The 14854-nt window shown below is 52.9% G+C and overlaps 7 protein-coding genes across 7 annotated transcripts; 6 read left to right on the forward strand and 1 right to left on the reverse strand.

The window, feature by feature from the left end:
- Positions 1–225: 225 nt before the first annotated feature.
- J4E88_007621 (uncharacterized protein) lies at positions 226–1849 on the forward strand (the record flags this gene model as incomplete). The annotated part of the gene is made up of 2 exons (XM_049401238.1): positions 226–1489; positions 1545–1849. 2 exons carry the CDS (start codon positions 226–228, stop codon positions 1847–1849), a joined length of 1569 nt encoding a protein of 522 aa, XP_049252922.1.
- Positions 1850–2250: 401 nt separating this feature from the next.
- Positions 2251–2964, forward strand: J4E88_007622 (uncharacterized protein; the record flags this gene model as incomplete). Its single annotated transcript, XM_049401239.1, has 3 exons — positions 2251–2304; positions 2483–2647; positions 2842–2964. The coding sequence occupies 3 exons, from the start codon at positions 2251–2253 to the stop codon at positions 2962–2964; spliced, it is 342 nt and encodes a 113-aa protein (XP_049252923.1).
- Positions 2965–4266: 1302 nt separating this feature from the next.
- J4E88_007623 (uncharacterized protein) lies at positions 4267–5601 on the forward strand (the record flags this gene model as incomplete). Its single annotated transcript, XM_049401240.1, has 1 exon — positions 4267–5601. The coding sequence occupies one exon, from the start codon at positions 4267–4269 to the stop codon at positions 5599–5601; it is 1335 nt and encodes a 444-aa protein (XP_049252924.1).
- A 555-nt stretch (positions 5602–6156) lies between these two features.
- J4E88_007624 (uncharacterized protein) lies at positions 6157–7527 on the forward strand (the record flags this gene model as incomplete). The annotated part of the gene is made up of 3 exons (XM_049401241.1): positions 6157–6220; positions 6269–6806; positions 6855–7527. 3 exons carry the CDS (start codon positions 6157–6159, stop codon positions 7525–7527), a joined length of 1275 nt encoding a protein of 424 aa, XP_049252925.1.
- A 1441-nt stretch (positions 7528–8968) lies between these two features.
- Positions 8969–9511, forward strand: J4E88_007625 (uncharacterized protein; the record flags this gene model as incomplete). Its single annotated transcript, XM_049401242.1, has 3 exons — positions 8969–8974; positions 9107–9307; positions 9359–9511. 3 exons carry the CDS (start codon positions 8969–8971, stop codon positions 9509–9511), a joined length of 360 nt encoding a protein of 119 aa, XP_049252926.1.
- Positions 9512–10187: 676 nt separating this feature from the next.
- J4E88_007626 (uncharacterized protein) lies at positions 10188–10770 on the reverse strand (the record flags this gene model as incomplete). The annotated part of the gene is given in 2 exon segments (XM_049401243.1): positions 10188–10750; positions 10764–10770. The coding sequence occupies 2 exon segments, from the start codon at positions 10768–10770 to the stop codon at positions 10188–10190; spliced, it is 570 nt and encodes a 189-aa protein (XP_049252927.1).
- A 792-nt stretch (positions 10771–11562) lies between these two features.
- Positions 11563–14666, forward strand: J4E88_007627 (uncharacterized protein; the record flags this gene model as incomplete). The annotated part of the gene is made up of 4 exons (XM_049401244.1): positions 11563–11568; positions 11929–13089; positions 13353–13787; positions 13833–14666. The coding sequence occupies 4 exons, from the start codon at positions 11563–11565 to the stop codon at positions 14664–14666; spliced, it is 2436 nt and encodes an 811-aa protein (XP_049252928.1).
- Between the last annotated feature and the right edge of the window lie 188 nt (positions 14667–14854).

Below are 14854 nucleotides of genomic sequence, written 5' to 3' on the forward strand. Positions count from 1 at the left end.
CCAGTCGCAGCTACCAACAATCACGTCCACATTCACCCCACGCGATCTACGCGCAAGTCACTCGGAAGTAGGTAATCGCGACGGGAATCTGGTCACTGGCGTTTGAATTTCTCCCCTGTTCTTGCCCCGCGCAATCTGCGAGTACCTCACCTGCTTTTCGCGACTCATATACAGGACTGCCGACGACATCACTCGAAGCCGAGACGTACACCGACCACACGCGCCATGGCGAACCCCAACGGCAATGGCGTCGCCTCGGCATCTGTCGAGCTCGACGTGAAGCCGCCGTCGAACCTGGTCATCCCCCCGCCCAACGTGCGCGAAACGATTGCGAAGACGGCCGACTTCGTTGCCCGCCGAGGCGAATCACACTTCAACGGACTGAAGCAGCGTGTCACTACCGATCCTTCGGCCGCGAACAACCGCAACTTCGTCTTCGTCATGGAAGAGGATCCCTACAACGCCTACTTCCTGTGGTATCTCCAGCAACTGAAGGAGGGTCACGGACGGTCAATTGGAAGTGCCAAGCAAGTCGTTGACAACAAGCCCAAGGGCCCCCCAGAACCGCCCAGGTTCCGCTTCTCTGCGCGCATGCCAAACATCAGCGCAAAGGACTTGGAGGTGCTGAAGCTCACGGCTCTATACACGGCCCGCGTGGGTGAGAACTGGCTGAAGGATCTGCGCAACCGTGAGTCTGGCAACTTCCAGTTTGACTTTCTCCGACCAAACCACAGCTTCTTCCAGTTCTTCCGATCGCTTGTTGAGCAGTACAAGATCCTACTTGAGGAAGAGGCGACAGTCGAGGCGCGTATCCAGGAGCTACAACAGAACATCAAGAACCGGTTCCATGTGCTAGATCGTGCCAAGGGACGTGCGGAGTACGTCAAGTACGTGACCGCCCAAAAAGAGAAAGAGGAAAAGAAGGTCGAGGCTGAGAAGCAAGAGTATGCGACTGTGGACTGGCACGACTTCACTGTCATCGCGACTGTGCTCTTTGACGAGGCTGACGATGCAGCGGACCTGCCTCCACCGGCACAGCTGAACGATTTGCAGTCGCAGTCGCTCGAGCAAAAGGCAGCCGTCTCACTTTCGACAAGGCGTCTCGAGGAGGCCATGCCCGACGAGATGACTTACTACAACGTCACACAGCAGCAGGTACCTCCATCTCAGATGCCGCCAAACTACGCTCCCGCAGCGCCGCCCGTGCAGCCACCGTACGGTGTGCCGTCATACGCGCCTCCGCCTATGCCTGACTACCGAACGCCGGCACAGATATCGCGCGAGGAAGAGCAAGCTCGGCTGGCAAGAGAGCGCCAAGCGGAGAGCGAGCAGCGCGCACGCGCTCAGGCTGCTGCCAGAGGAGCACCTGGTCGCATTGTCACAGACTACGTTCCCCGTGCTGCCGCAAAGAAGGCAAACGTTCAAATGGCCGTGTGCCCTAACTGCAAGCAGCAAGTTCCCGCGAACGAGATGGATGAGCACATCAGAAGTAAGCCGACCCCATTCCTGTCCCTCAGAAGATCATCGCTAACACTGTATTCTAGTCGAACTGCTTGATCCGCGCTGGAAAGAACAGCGCGACAAGGCCGAAGCCCGATACTCTACAACCATTAACACCGCCGACGTCGCGAACAACCTCAAACGCTTTGCTAGTCAACGTGAGGATATCTACGATGGCGCTACTGGTTTGCCGATCTCTGCAGAGGAAGAAGCTCGGAGGAAGAAGGCTGCACTGTCGTACGATGGTCAGCTTGATCCTGCCAAAAATACTGCTCGTGTAGAGCAGATGCGGGACGTGAACGTCCAGGAGCAACTCCGCAAGATCCAAGAGAAGCACCGCCAAAAGTAGGCTTACGAGTAGGTCTTGCTTTCTTTCTCCAGACATCACACAGTCGCTTGAGATGATGATGGCTTTATTTGCATTGGGAGGCGTTTGTGCGAAGTCACTTGGGTATACCACTTTCATGGAGACCCGGAGCCGCAAGGCTTCCATTGATTCCAGTAGTTCTGGGACACTAGTTACTTGTAAAATATTAGTTCGTCAGGCATAATGAAAAATGTGCGTTCAGCGCTCAATCTCCTGTTCGATGCAGACTATTGTGGCGATGCAGCGTGGGGTAGGCTGCGGCAATCTGTATGCTCGGACTTTCGTAGCTTTCCTCCGACCTGCCCAAGACCTATGACCTAACCAGCGACTTTTATTCCCAAGTGCACCACTACTCTCCACGTTCCTCTGTACAACCCGCGACCATGTCATTAGCACAGGCAACGAAAGGCGACATGGCCTACCAAGTGCGCTCACTCGTACGTATCCTCCTTGCGGTTTTTCCGGACATCCGTTGCAGCCTACACTCGTGGTGTCGCCGCCCTAGTGTCGCAATCCACACATCTACTCTGTAACTCTGCGTTTGAGATACACAGGCTTTCAGCGCGCCTATTTCTCATGGACTATGGAAGAACACTGGCTGACCTCCGCACGTAGTACCGCTCCCTACTGCGCCAAAGCGGGCAATTCGCCGCCTACAATTTCCGCGAGTATGCCAAACGGAGAACGCGCGATGCGTTCCGAGACAGCAAGAACATAACCGAGGAGCGGACAATACAGGAGTTGGTGCAGAAGGGCTTGAATGAATTGCAGATGCTAAAGGTGAGATATATACCCTGTGGTTTGGCAATGGAAGTGGAGGTTCGCAGTGCGCAGCGGAAGGAGTGGCAGAGACGAGCAAGTCGCGCCCTGGAGAGCCATTCGGCGATGTATGCTTTTGAGTGTGCCGCTGCAAGAAGCTCGAATCATGAAGTCGAGGTTGGATGCGCAGGATGTAATGCTGACTCATTCCGCAGAGGCAAACGGTGATCAGCCAATTCTACCAGATCGACCGATTGGTCGTCGAAGGTGGAAGAGAGGGCAAGCAAAAAGGGGACAGAAGTGACATTGTCCGGGTAAAGGACCAGGGCTGGGATTGAGTGCCTCGCTCAAGAGAGCGGGTATGGACGACGAGACGAAATGATCGTAAAACTATGGCGTACATTGCATGGGGAGGAGAGAGCCTGTACGACAGCAGAGGAGCTGCGTCTACCTCAACGGCGATGACACGTTGAGAATGATGTACTGTATTATATTGGGCCTGCTCAACTCTTTAAAATGGAGTTCAGACTGAAAAAAGGTCAACTTGTTGCACGTATCGGCAATACCCATGACTGTAAGAGATCTCTGAATAGTCTCCAATGCCTGAAAGCATATAATCACCATCGATGATAGTTGGTCCGAAATGGATCAATTGGTCTGGCGAGGCTCAAGCCTACGGTATTCCCAATCACGCGTCGCTGCATTCACGATTCCGTTGATGCTTTTCTTCCTGCGTGGCATCGTTTGAAATACGGAAGTTGTAAGTGGCTCCCTACGGCGCTCCCTCGCAAAACCAGCGAATGGCGACCAGAAATGGTTTTGGTCAAGTAGTAGAGTGTCGTGTGATTGAAATTACCATGCATCTGGTACGACGATCGATACAAGAAGACCAAAGAGGAGGCCTGTTACTTGCGTTTCAAGCCATAGGCCGGTGCTCAGCCCCGGAGTCGCGAACGCACTCGAAGGGGTATAGCGGCGCACGGTTGCGCCTGCCATCTGCAAAGCGACGCGCCTCCCCTTCACGCATCGCGACTTCCCGTTGCATTGCGCCGACATCAATACCCACTTTCACCGCCTGCCCTAAAGCCCATCGAGGGCATCGCATGTTACTATGGCTCCGGTACGTCATCCCATCTCCTTGTTCGAGCATGCGTCCTTGAGCTGCGTCTGCGACATCAATTCCCAGCCTCTGCACGCGCGCGACGCAACACCGCTATCTCTATCACGTGCATCGCATTTTTGATATTCCATCGACTATCATCGACGCGCCATTATCTCTTGGAAGACCGAGCGATAAGAGAGTAGTCTCTAGATTCGCTTGCTTTAACGAGTGGTGATGAGGAGCTCTTTAGTACCTGCACCTCCCGCGCAACGATGCAGCCATGGCATCGCATCGTGTCCGGACAGCGTCCAAACGTGCACATATCTGTTCTAGACTCAAGCTGACATGATTTAACTAGTTTCGGAACAGGGATCGGTCCAACAGGTCAGGACGCGGCCAGATAGAGCACAATGTGCTGGAAGGATTGCCCATTAGTCAGTATCGGGAAGCTGAAATCACCATTGAGCCAAACTCGGCCGACAACAAGCCTTTGGACAAAGATGCTTGGCCCGAGCTGCCCATGCCTCGAGATTCTCACATGTTGCCTGAGCATTCTCAGCAATTGCTGCGAGCAGCACGCTCCGGGAAGTTGTACAAACCACCGGCTCCCCCAGAAGACGACAACGAGATGAAAGACGAGGAAGAAGAGACTAAAGAGATCCGTACCGGCTTCACTATCAAGAAGTACGTCAAAGTTGCACGGCATCTAGAAGTTTCGGAACCAGAGTATCTCGCAAAGAGAAGGAAAGGTCTCCCATCACCATACGTCAATGGTCAGGTTGCGCAACCTGCGTTGCGGGAAACCAAGGTTAAGAAACTTGATGCGGATGGCAACGTGGCTGTTTACAAGGTACTCGTACCAGAAGGACAGGCTGTAGAAGGCGAAGTCCAGCCTGAAGATGCTGCAATTGAAGTTGCGCCAGCTACTGCGGCACCGGGAACAATCGTCGAGGGAGTCGGTGTTGTGAATGCAGAAGGTGTCGTCGTAGCTAATGACATCCTACAACAAACGCCACCTCGGCGGAGGCCGCCACCTCCTAAGAAGAAGGTCAAGCGTGGGGGCCCAGGCAGAGGCAAGAAGAAGGTCGTCTTTGTCGAAGGAGCAGAGCAAGGGACGCCAGCATCAACTGCCGGCGGTGACATGCTGGGTGTACCAGGCGTCAAACAAGAGGACGGATCGGTAGCTCCGTCAGATGGAGGTGATACGCCAATGGCAGACGCCGGTGGCGAGGAAGAAGAGGGGTCTGGCGAGGAGGGCTCGGAAGATGAAGATCAAGACATGGAGCATACCTCCAACCCAGCGACCCCTCAGGCGTCCTCTGTAGTCCCACCCAGTGCTCCAGCGACCGAAGCCCCCAATTTTGCGGACGCTACATTGACAGAGAGCACCGCGCTAGCAAGCCATCCGCCGCCGGCTTCCAACGAGCCCTCTCAAGATACCGCAACGATCGAGAGGACCGCAATCGAAACCGCTCCAATCGACACGTCGCTGCAGACGCCGAAACGTGACCAGTCAAGCTCACCTGATCTGCCGCTTTCTGCCGTCTCCCATAGTCGCCAGAATTCCATGAACCAGATCTCGACTTCTACTACTACCACAGAAGCCATCGTTCCCGAGGAGGCTCCAAGCGAGGTTCCAGTCCCAGCTCCATCAATGGAAGTGGAAGTGGAAGTGGACGCGGCACCAGCGCCTGTGGTCGTCCCGGAGCCCCAGCCCCAGCCTGAGCCTGTAGTTGAGGCCGAACCCAAACTTGAGGCTGAGCCTGTGCAACCTCAATCAGCTGCTCCTTCTGCACCAACTTCGGAACCAGACCTCATGGGAAGTCTGGAGAGGCAGCTTGAAGAACACGACAAGGACATGGCAGAGTCGTAGAATGGCAAAGCCCAATCCTCCCTCCCTCTACGAGCTTGTTACACATGCTGTATATTGGAATGGACGAATCGCGCACCTTTTGACGCAGCCGTCGGTCATTGTCGCCACATGCGAGGAGTTTGAAATGTACGCATTCTTGGTTTAGAAGAAGGGTTTCGTGTGGCGTTGTGCACATCATTGTATTATTATCAACGAACGTATCACTTTCCAGCTTACTCACATCAATAAACGCACTTTTAACCCACGGCTCCTCTTATCGGCCTCGTATGGTCTTGCGCTGCTGCCGGCGGTATCGGCGTCGGAATCAACTACGCTACCCCACAACCCAACGCACGCTCATACGTCATCCTCGACTTTCCCCGTCGGGAACCGCATTTGTCAGAACAACACTAATCCAGCATGGGTATCACGACGGGAAATGCTAACGCGACAAAGGCAGGTCGTTTACCGAGCTATCTACCGTAAGACTGGACGTATATATCAGCGACCGACTACAGATCATTTGCAATTCAGCCACCCATTCTTGTAAACGCCGTAAGAGCATTGACGCAGAATATGCCTTCCATAAGTGAGATTGTCAAGGCACATCAGCCAGACTTGGCTTCATATGAAGAGCTCTGTGAGTGATCATTGTAATCTATTGATTTCATCGCTAATGAAGTCGTAGACAAGTGGTTCCACACGCACCCGGAGCTGTCCTTTCAGGAAGCCAAGACAGCGGAAGCGATTGTCAAACATCTCGAGACCTTCAAAGCTTTCACAATTCATTCTTCCATCGGCGGCCACGGCGTCGCTGCCACATTCTCCAATGGCCCCGGAAAGACCCTTCTCTTACGTGCTGACATTGACGCGCTACCCGTGGAAGAGAAGACAGACCTGAACTATGCCAGTACAGCGCGTATGAAGGATGTGGACGATGTTGAGAAGCCCGTGATGCATGCCTGTGGCCATGACATGCATATTACCGCGCTGCTTGCGGCGGCGGAAACTCTGGTCAAATGTAAAGAGGCATGGAGCGGGGAGTTGATCTTGGTGTTCCAGCCAGCGGAAGAAAGAGCAGGTGGCGCGCAGAACATGGTGGATGATGGTCTGTATAACAAAGTCAAAGAGCCGGATGTCGTGGTGGGTGCACATGTCATGCCGGAAAGAGCCGGTGTTATTGGTACGAAGCATGGTTTAATCGCCAGCTCGGCTGATCGATTCCAGTAAATCCGCCCTTCTTCTTGACTCCTCATTCAAACTAATCCCTGTAGACTTCGCATCGAAGGTCGACAAGCCCACGCATCTACACCCCATCGCGGCATCGACCCCATCCTACAAGCCGCATCCACGATAATGCGTCTGCAATCCATCGTCGCGCGAGAAGTAGACCCCCTAGACTTTGCCGTGGTAACAGTCTCCGCCTTCCACGCAGGCGACGCCGAGAACATCATCCCCTCGGAAGCCAACCTGAAGATCGACGTCCGCGCAGCTCTACCCCAAACCCGCGAACGCGTCCTCGCTAGCGTAAAACGTATCATCGCCGCCGAGGCCGAAGCATCCAACAACCCAAACACTCCTACCCTGACACCAACAACACAGTTCCCCTTGCTCTTCAACGACGCTGACGTTACCAACGCGCTTGAGCAGTCTTTCTCATCGCACTTTCAGCCTGGAAAGCATTCGTATCAATCGGACATTGCGCGTCTACAGGGTTCAGAAGACTTTGGTATCCTCGCTACTGCGATTGGCAAGCCGAGTTGCTTTTTCCTGTATGGAGGGACGGATCCTGCGGTTTGGGATAAGGCGGAGAAGGAAGGGAGGCTGAGTGAGGATGTTCCTGGAAATCATAGTCCCTTCTTTGCGCCGGTTGTGCAGCCTACGTTGACGGTGGGCATGGAGGGGTATGTTGTTGCTGCTTTGACGTTCTTGAAGAAGGGCGAGTAGTTGGTCGTCTGATTTCCAAGTTCATTTTGCTATGGGGTTTTGCAAGAGCTGCAGGTATGCGGCGTGGTATATTCTTTAGCGGCTAGTAATAATCGCTGCCTGTACCCCGCATCCGCTCGCTGTTTCGACATCCAAACGTGCTGAAGGCTAGGTTTTCATCTTCCGTTACAACTTGAGACGTAATACCCCTATCATCTGTTTTCCAGCCGAAAAGGCCTAAGAGATCGGTCACGGGCTTACCTTGGGCTTCTCTGACATGTGTTAGACCTCGAATTAGTACTTGTTCGGACTAGTGCGGCCTGCGTTCGGAAGCATGGAAGGCGCGGACGACGTCAGTCACTGCTTCAAGCACGAACCTCTGGACACTCGAAGGCAGCAAATTCGACTGGTCTGCATTACTCCCGCGTCTTCTGGCGATATCAAATGCCAGCTCAGAAATGCCTACCTCGAAGACGACAGAACACCCGACTATCGAGCGGTTTCGTATGAATGGGGGCCAAGCTCACCGCTTCGGCGCATCTACATCGACGGTCAGCCTTTGAAAGTACGTCAAAATCTGTATGCATTCCTCGAAACTTTCAGGACGAGACTCTTCAAGTTCCAAAGTAACGGTCTATACGAGGCCGAGACACAATGGTTATGGATCGATCAGGTCTGCATCAATCAAACGGTGATCACCGAACGCAACCATCAGGTAAGGCTGATGTCCGAGATCTATAGTCGGGCCGCCTACGTTTACGTGTGGCTCGGGCCATGTCATTCCGAGGTTGAAGCGGCGATGACGGTGTTGAAGTCCGGTCTCAGGCGGTACTACGAAGATAGAACCACGCTGTCGCCTACGAAAGGACCAAGGCGGCGTCGGATCTCTGGAACCGAGGAGCAATGCGATCCCAACAAGAAACCCTACTCTGAGCCAAAGTCAAGTAGCTTGCCGGCCGCCGCACTCAGATGCTTCTTTCTCAATACCTACTGGAAAAGACTTTGGATTGTACAAGAGATCATGCTAGCCCGATATATCCGGATCATGTGCGGAGAGACTATACTTTCATGGGAAGAGCTGAGGCGATTTTGTCTCTCAAGTTCATCTCCACTGCTGGCACAGGTTCGGTACTGTATACCGCAACAGGTGATATGGCTGGTCGAACACGCGCTCTCGGCAAAGAAGTACACTTACACGAGTCTGCTTGCGACCTTCAGTAAAAGCGATTGCCACGACCCAAAAGACAAAGTATATGGGTTGCAAGGTCTGGTCGCGCCCCGCTCGAGAGTGGTAGTCAACTACGCTAAAAGCATGCAACGAGTGTTTCTAGATGCTGTGGGCTTACTCTATGGACGCGACGGACAGGTAACTGAAGTCGAGATTGGAGGCGGTCTTGAAAAGATTGACTACAGTGACCCGGCAGAGACCATGCTCCAAGCTTCCTCTATCTTGCACGCACAGATGGAGGTAAGCACCCGAATTCCACTGGTGACTGCGCTTGTGGAACTGGGTAATCAGATGGGATTCCCGTTGGTGCGGATGTATGCGACTTGCATAGGCGGAGCCATCCAAAAACGAACAAAGTCTCTATGGTCCCAGCTCATCAAATACTACCTCCAAGAACGTTTACCGACGCTCTATATACGAAGGCAATTCGTGTATGACGAGAAAGAGTTCCACGATAGGACCTACGATCCGACTGGATTGATCAGAGACTTGTGGGAAGCATACGAAGAGTTGGAATATGTCCACACTCGTTTCCTCCATTGGATTAAATGTGATAACCACCCCGAGCAATACGTAAGTTAACGACGACGACGAGATTAATCCAAGAGACTAAACAGGTCGCAGATATACGACCGCATGTATGAAGATCATCGCGAGTGGAAAACTGTGAGTACATATCTGCGCAGTGTCTGGGAAGCCTCAAAGGTACACAGGCTAACTTATCGTATCAGCGTCAAGCTACTGGATATCTGCATCGTCGTGTTGACGCTGTGGTAGAACCTATTCGTTTTTTTAGTGAGCGTCATACCACATATAGGACCGATCTAGAGATTGCTTTAGAGAAGATTGCCTTCAAGATAGCCGCAACTACTTACAACGCGACTCTGGTGTAGGAGCACCGCGACAAGCCGCAGAATCCGTCAGCCCTTTGGTCATAGCAACCGAACCTTTGCAATCAAAGTTCGTGTTCGTTCCTCAAGCTGTCTCGCACATTGAAGCAGCGGGCCACCTGGCGTACCTCCCAGAGCTCTCCATGACCTCTCGGATCCAACGCACTACCGTTATAATGAGTTAAGCTTGCTTCACCTTCACATACGACCATAGGACAATGAGAATTAGGCTTCCCGTCCGCTCAGCCATATACAAGCATTGTACCGGCAGATTAGTAGTTAGGTGGGTGACTGTTGTATGTTTTTGCCATCTTTTTTTGAAGATAGTTTTTTGCTCGAACGACGTCTCCAAGATGAGAAAACGCCTGCAGTTAAGGAAGACAAGTATGATGGGTGCGTACGACGATGGAAGCGAGGGCCAGATGCAGGGCATACTAGCGAAACGACCTGGCAAGGGAATATGAGTCGCATAGATCGTTGCGATCTTTTTGGCATTAAGTACGGCGGTGTGGAGCTTACAAGTTTCATTCCTGTAATTCAATGCGACCATCGTCGTATTCCTACTATCTGTGACCAGGAAGCTCATAGAGCGGTGGCGCGCCCTGCAACTCGGAAGGCGGCGCAAAGACCTCATGCGCTGCATGATAACCAGACTGCTTTTGAGCAGGGGCATTATCGACGTAAGACACTGCGGATACTGGCGCAGGAGTTGAAGCAGTCTTGTCTTTCCGGCGTTTTCGAAGGCAGAACACCACTCCCACAGTGATGAGGATTGCCGCGACCACGAGCCCGACCGTCAGACCGATTATAGTGTTCTTGCCGATACCCTTGTCTTCCGTGTCTTTTACTCCATCTGAGGCCACTGTTGTCAGGGTGTCTGTTGATGATGTGGTCGACGAGGGACTTGTTGACGATGTTGTTGGTGGCGAAGAAACCGGGTCTAGCGTGACCGATGAAGTCGATGACGACAAGGACGAAGACGAAGACGAAACTGCTTCCGATTCGCTTGCGACACCAGTCCGTTTGATGTACCAGCTAGTACTCCAAAAGCCGTATATTCTTTGCTCCTCGTCGGTGCCCTGGGCATTGACGACTCTAAAGACGAAGGGGTTTGTCAGGTTGGTCTCTTCCGCGCGTACCTCCCATTGGTACCATTGACTTGCTAGATTGACTAAAGTCTCATTAGTACTTTATGTGATAATGAAGAAGCATGATTCCTCACCAGCGAGCTGCACCGAATTCGCGACCTTGCCTCTTTGGTAAAAGTATAAATTGATGTTTTCGTACGTGGTCGACCATGATATATTGATGCTGGAGCCTTCGCGGAAATCGATCGGGTACGTTACTGGGAAGATGAATCCGCCGTCGCCTGAGTCCTGAGGCTCTGTCCAGATTCTTCCTTCTTCTTCCTGTCTCGGCGAGACATGAGAGGCGAGTAACGTCGAGCTCATGACCCACAGCCTGACGATGAGTCTCCACATAGTTATCTGATACTATGGCAAAAGGGCTGATGGTATGAAAGCGAAAACAAGGGGACACATAGCGGAAGAGTGCTCTGCACATACGCCTTTGGTTACACCGAGAGCCTAGAGGCGGGAGCCCTCCACCACGCCGCGCCGGTTAAGTGCGCATATCTCCTAGTTTAGTTGTTGAATCCCGTAGGACGGGTGAGCGGTTGGCTGAGATGCATTGTCTGAAGCAAGACGATAATGATGCAGGTCCTTGTCTGCTTTCGCCTACTCGGTTCCCGCCAATCACCGTTCTGCCCAAACGCCACTGTCTCTGCTGTGCCACTTACTGCTCACTCTCAATTTCGCTACTTCCTTTTCGTCTGGAAAGCCATTCAGATCGAATGGTATCGGGGGAAGAAGGCCAGCGGTTACTTGTCTGTTGAAATAACGCCAGCGTAGTTGTCCTTCTTTGAGAAGGGCACCGGAGATGCGTGTGGGTTGGCTTTCGAGTGTGACGCAGCGATTGATTGCATCGGAATGGAGGACCAGAAGCTGACAAGGATTATCAGCGCTAAGCGCCGGGCGGGAAGCTCATACTGACACGCAGAGCTGCGGATTGAAGGGGCAAACCCCAATAAAGTCGACTGAGCTTGTTCCTTCCAACGAGCCCCAATGTACTTGCGTTGAGTGAATGACAATGGCTGCAGGTAGGTCCTGGGGCAACTTCCGACGCAGATATCGAACTGCTGTTGCCGCCTTGCTCATCTGTGGCTTCTTCATACGCTCATATCGAAGATCGACACCCAGCGCCAGTATATTCAGCCAGCATCAGACCCCACTGTACTGTCCTCAGAACGCCATCGCGAAAGAAGTATTGGTCGTCCTTCGCACAGGTGCCACCGAGGTACTCGAGAAGCTGCCGGTCCATCTCACTACCGTGTTGCGATGCATTCCAAACTACGCCATTTATTCCGACTTTGAAGAAGAATTTGGGGGACATCATATTCACGACGTTTTCGACCAGCTCGACCAGGATCTAAAAGACTCGGTGCCAGACTTTAAGCTTTACCACCAGCTAAAAACCAAAGGCCGAGATGGTCTCTCCATGGACGGTATCGCACACGATGGAAGTGGCGCATCGGGGTCGCTAAGCAACCCTGGCTGGAAACTCGACAAGTTCAAGTTCCTGCCTATGATAGATAAAGCTCTCCGCCAGATGCCGCAAGCAAAGTGGTTCGTCTTCGTTGAACTTGACACGTACCTGATGTGGACCAACCTGCTCGACTATCTGTCCCAGTTCGATGCAGAGGCCTCGCATTACATCGGCAAGCAAATGTATATTGGCGACGTGCTTTTTGCTCACGGCGGCTCGGGGTTTGTTCTGTCGGCACCAGCAATGAGGAAGGTGATCCATCATTGGAAATCGCATATGAAAGATTTGAATCAGTACACGATTGAGCAGTGGGCTGGAGATATGGTGCTCGGAAAAGCGTTGAAGGATGCTCAAGTGTCACTGCTGTGGGCGTTTCCTCACTTCCAGGGTGATCCCGTTTCAACGCTCGACCACAACATTACCAAGATCAACAGACAGCCGTGGTGCTATGCCGCGATTACATACCATCATATGCCAGAGAATGAGATCCGGTCTCTTTCGGAATTCGAACAAGAGTGGTATCGTAGGCGTCCAAGGAGCGCTCCTCTGAGGCATGCCGATGTGTTCAAGGGATATATATACCCTAGTCTGAGCAGGGAAAGATCAGAATGGGACAGTTATTCCGTCGATAAGGCCTTCAGCAATGAGGTTTTGAAAGGCGAGGAGGTGCACAGCTCTTTCGAAGCTTGCAAATCGGCATGCGAAAGGAACATCCGCTGCCTGCAGTTCTCCTACCGCCCTTCCAGGTGTCTTGTGTCGCGTGAAGTGCGCTTGGGTCGAGCGTCGACATTACAATGCTCAGAGTATTCCACTGCCGCTTCGAGGTGTGAAAAGATGGAGGAGCCGGTGGCGGGAGGTCTGGTTCGTTCTGGTTGGATCGTGGACAGGCTTGAAGAGTACATGCGTACTATGGATCAGACGTGCGATGATCGGATAGGCTGGATTACTTAGAAGTCATACAAATCGAACGAATCTTGTAGTTGCGTTGATTGCGGTGGTGGAGCGTTGGTGTCTGATGGCTGGCGATCGTCATGCCGCTGGACCCTTGCTTAGGCAGAGGTTAGCTCCAAACGACGTAACCTGCCGCTCCAACAATCACTTGCAGACCACACACGGCTGCCTAGATATTGCAAGTAGCTGTCGATACCTACACCCAGTTCCAGCAAGCCATCTCCGTCGCTTCCCCATACGCTCTCCCCTCACGCGCCATGACTGAGCCAACTCCTGCCCCGCACAGCGAGCGCGACCCCGCGGCGGCGACCGACGCGAACGAAACACGCGACGAAGAGATAGACGACCACAAGCCACGCGACAGCAACGGCTGGGACGGGAAGTTGCGGATAGACAAGATGAGCATTGCCGACGAACCCGGCGACCCACATGCGCAGGTTGTGAGCGACCCAGAAGTATCAGACGACGAGGGCCCGCCTCCCGAGCAGCTGGCTGCAGACGAGGATTTGCTCGACGATACACCGGAAGACGAGGACGACATAGAGATCGTGCACTCCAAAGTCGCTGACATGTCGGCGTTACGGTTGGAGAGGTTCAAGCAGATGAAGGTACGCTATGCTGTGGGTTGTAGATGAGTTTGCCTAACCTCCCAGCGTCTCTGCCTGCGCCAAAACCGCATAGAAAGCATCGCGATACCCGACGAAGTCGCGCCGACCCTCACAGAAGTTGATCTCTACGACAACCTCATAGCGCACATTAAAGGCCTCGATGCTTTCACCGAACTCACCTCGCTCGACCTCTCCTTCAACAAGATCAAGCACATCAAACGCCTGAACCACATGACAAAGCTCAAGGATCTGTACTTTGTGCAGAACAAGATTAGCAAGATAGAAAACCTAGACGGGCTTTCCAACCTGCGGCAGATCGAGCTCGGGGCGAACAGGGTACGCGAGATTGAAGGACTGGAAACGCTGACGGGCTTGGAAGAGCTATGGTTGGGCAAGAACAAGATCACCGAGATCAAAGGCCTGGACACCCTCACCAATCTCAAGATTCTCAGCATTCAGTCGAATCGCCTGCGCTCGATAACGGGTCTGGAGAAGCTCGTCAACCTCGAAGAACTGCACATCTCGCACAACCTCCTCACAGAACTGTCAGGTCTGGAGAACAACGTCAACCTGAACGTCATCGACATCAGCGCGAACCCGATCGAACATCTATCGGGACTGAATGGTCTCAAGCACCTCACTGAGTTCTGGGCAAGTAACTGCAAGTTGAGCGACTTTGGAGAGGTCGAGAAGGAGTTGAGAGATAAGGAAGAGCTGGAGACGGTCTACTTCGAGGGCAACCCTCTTCAACGGGCACAACCGGCGCTATACAGGAACAAGATTCGGTTAGCGTTACCCCAGGTTGTACAGATCGATGCCAGTAAGTTCAAACCCCTCAACATCTCAGAACAGACGTTAACTTTCTACCAGCATTCGTGAAGCAAGTATAGGCGACCAAGCGGGAACGAGGATCAAACTGCAGAGGTGAACAAGGCATTTACACGGCGCACTAGGAAGAAGCTGCAGGCGTTCAGGCAAGCATACATCTAGCGTGGCGATATGGTGGTGATACCCTATGAATGCATGGTATTGTTGGCTATAACCGAGGCTTGTACTTATGATGTGAA

The sequence above is a fragment of the Alternaria novae-zelandiae genome (assembly GCF_023758075.1).
Source record: "Alternaria novae-zelandiae strain BMP 2774 chromosome Unknown scaffold_16, whole genome shotgun sequence".
NCBI classification, from domain to species: Eukaryota; Fungi; Ascomycota; class Dothideomycetes; order Pleosporales; family Pleosporaceae; genus Alternaria; species Alternaria novae-zelandiae.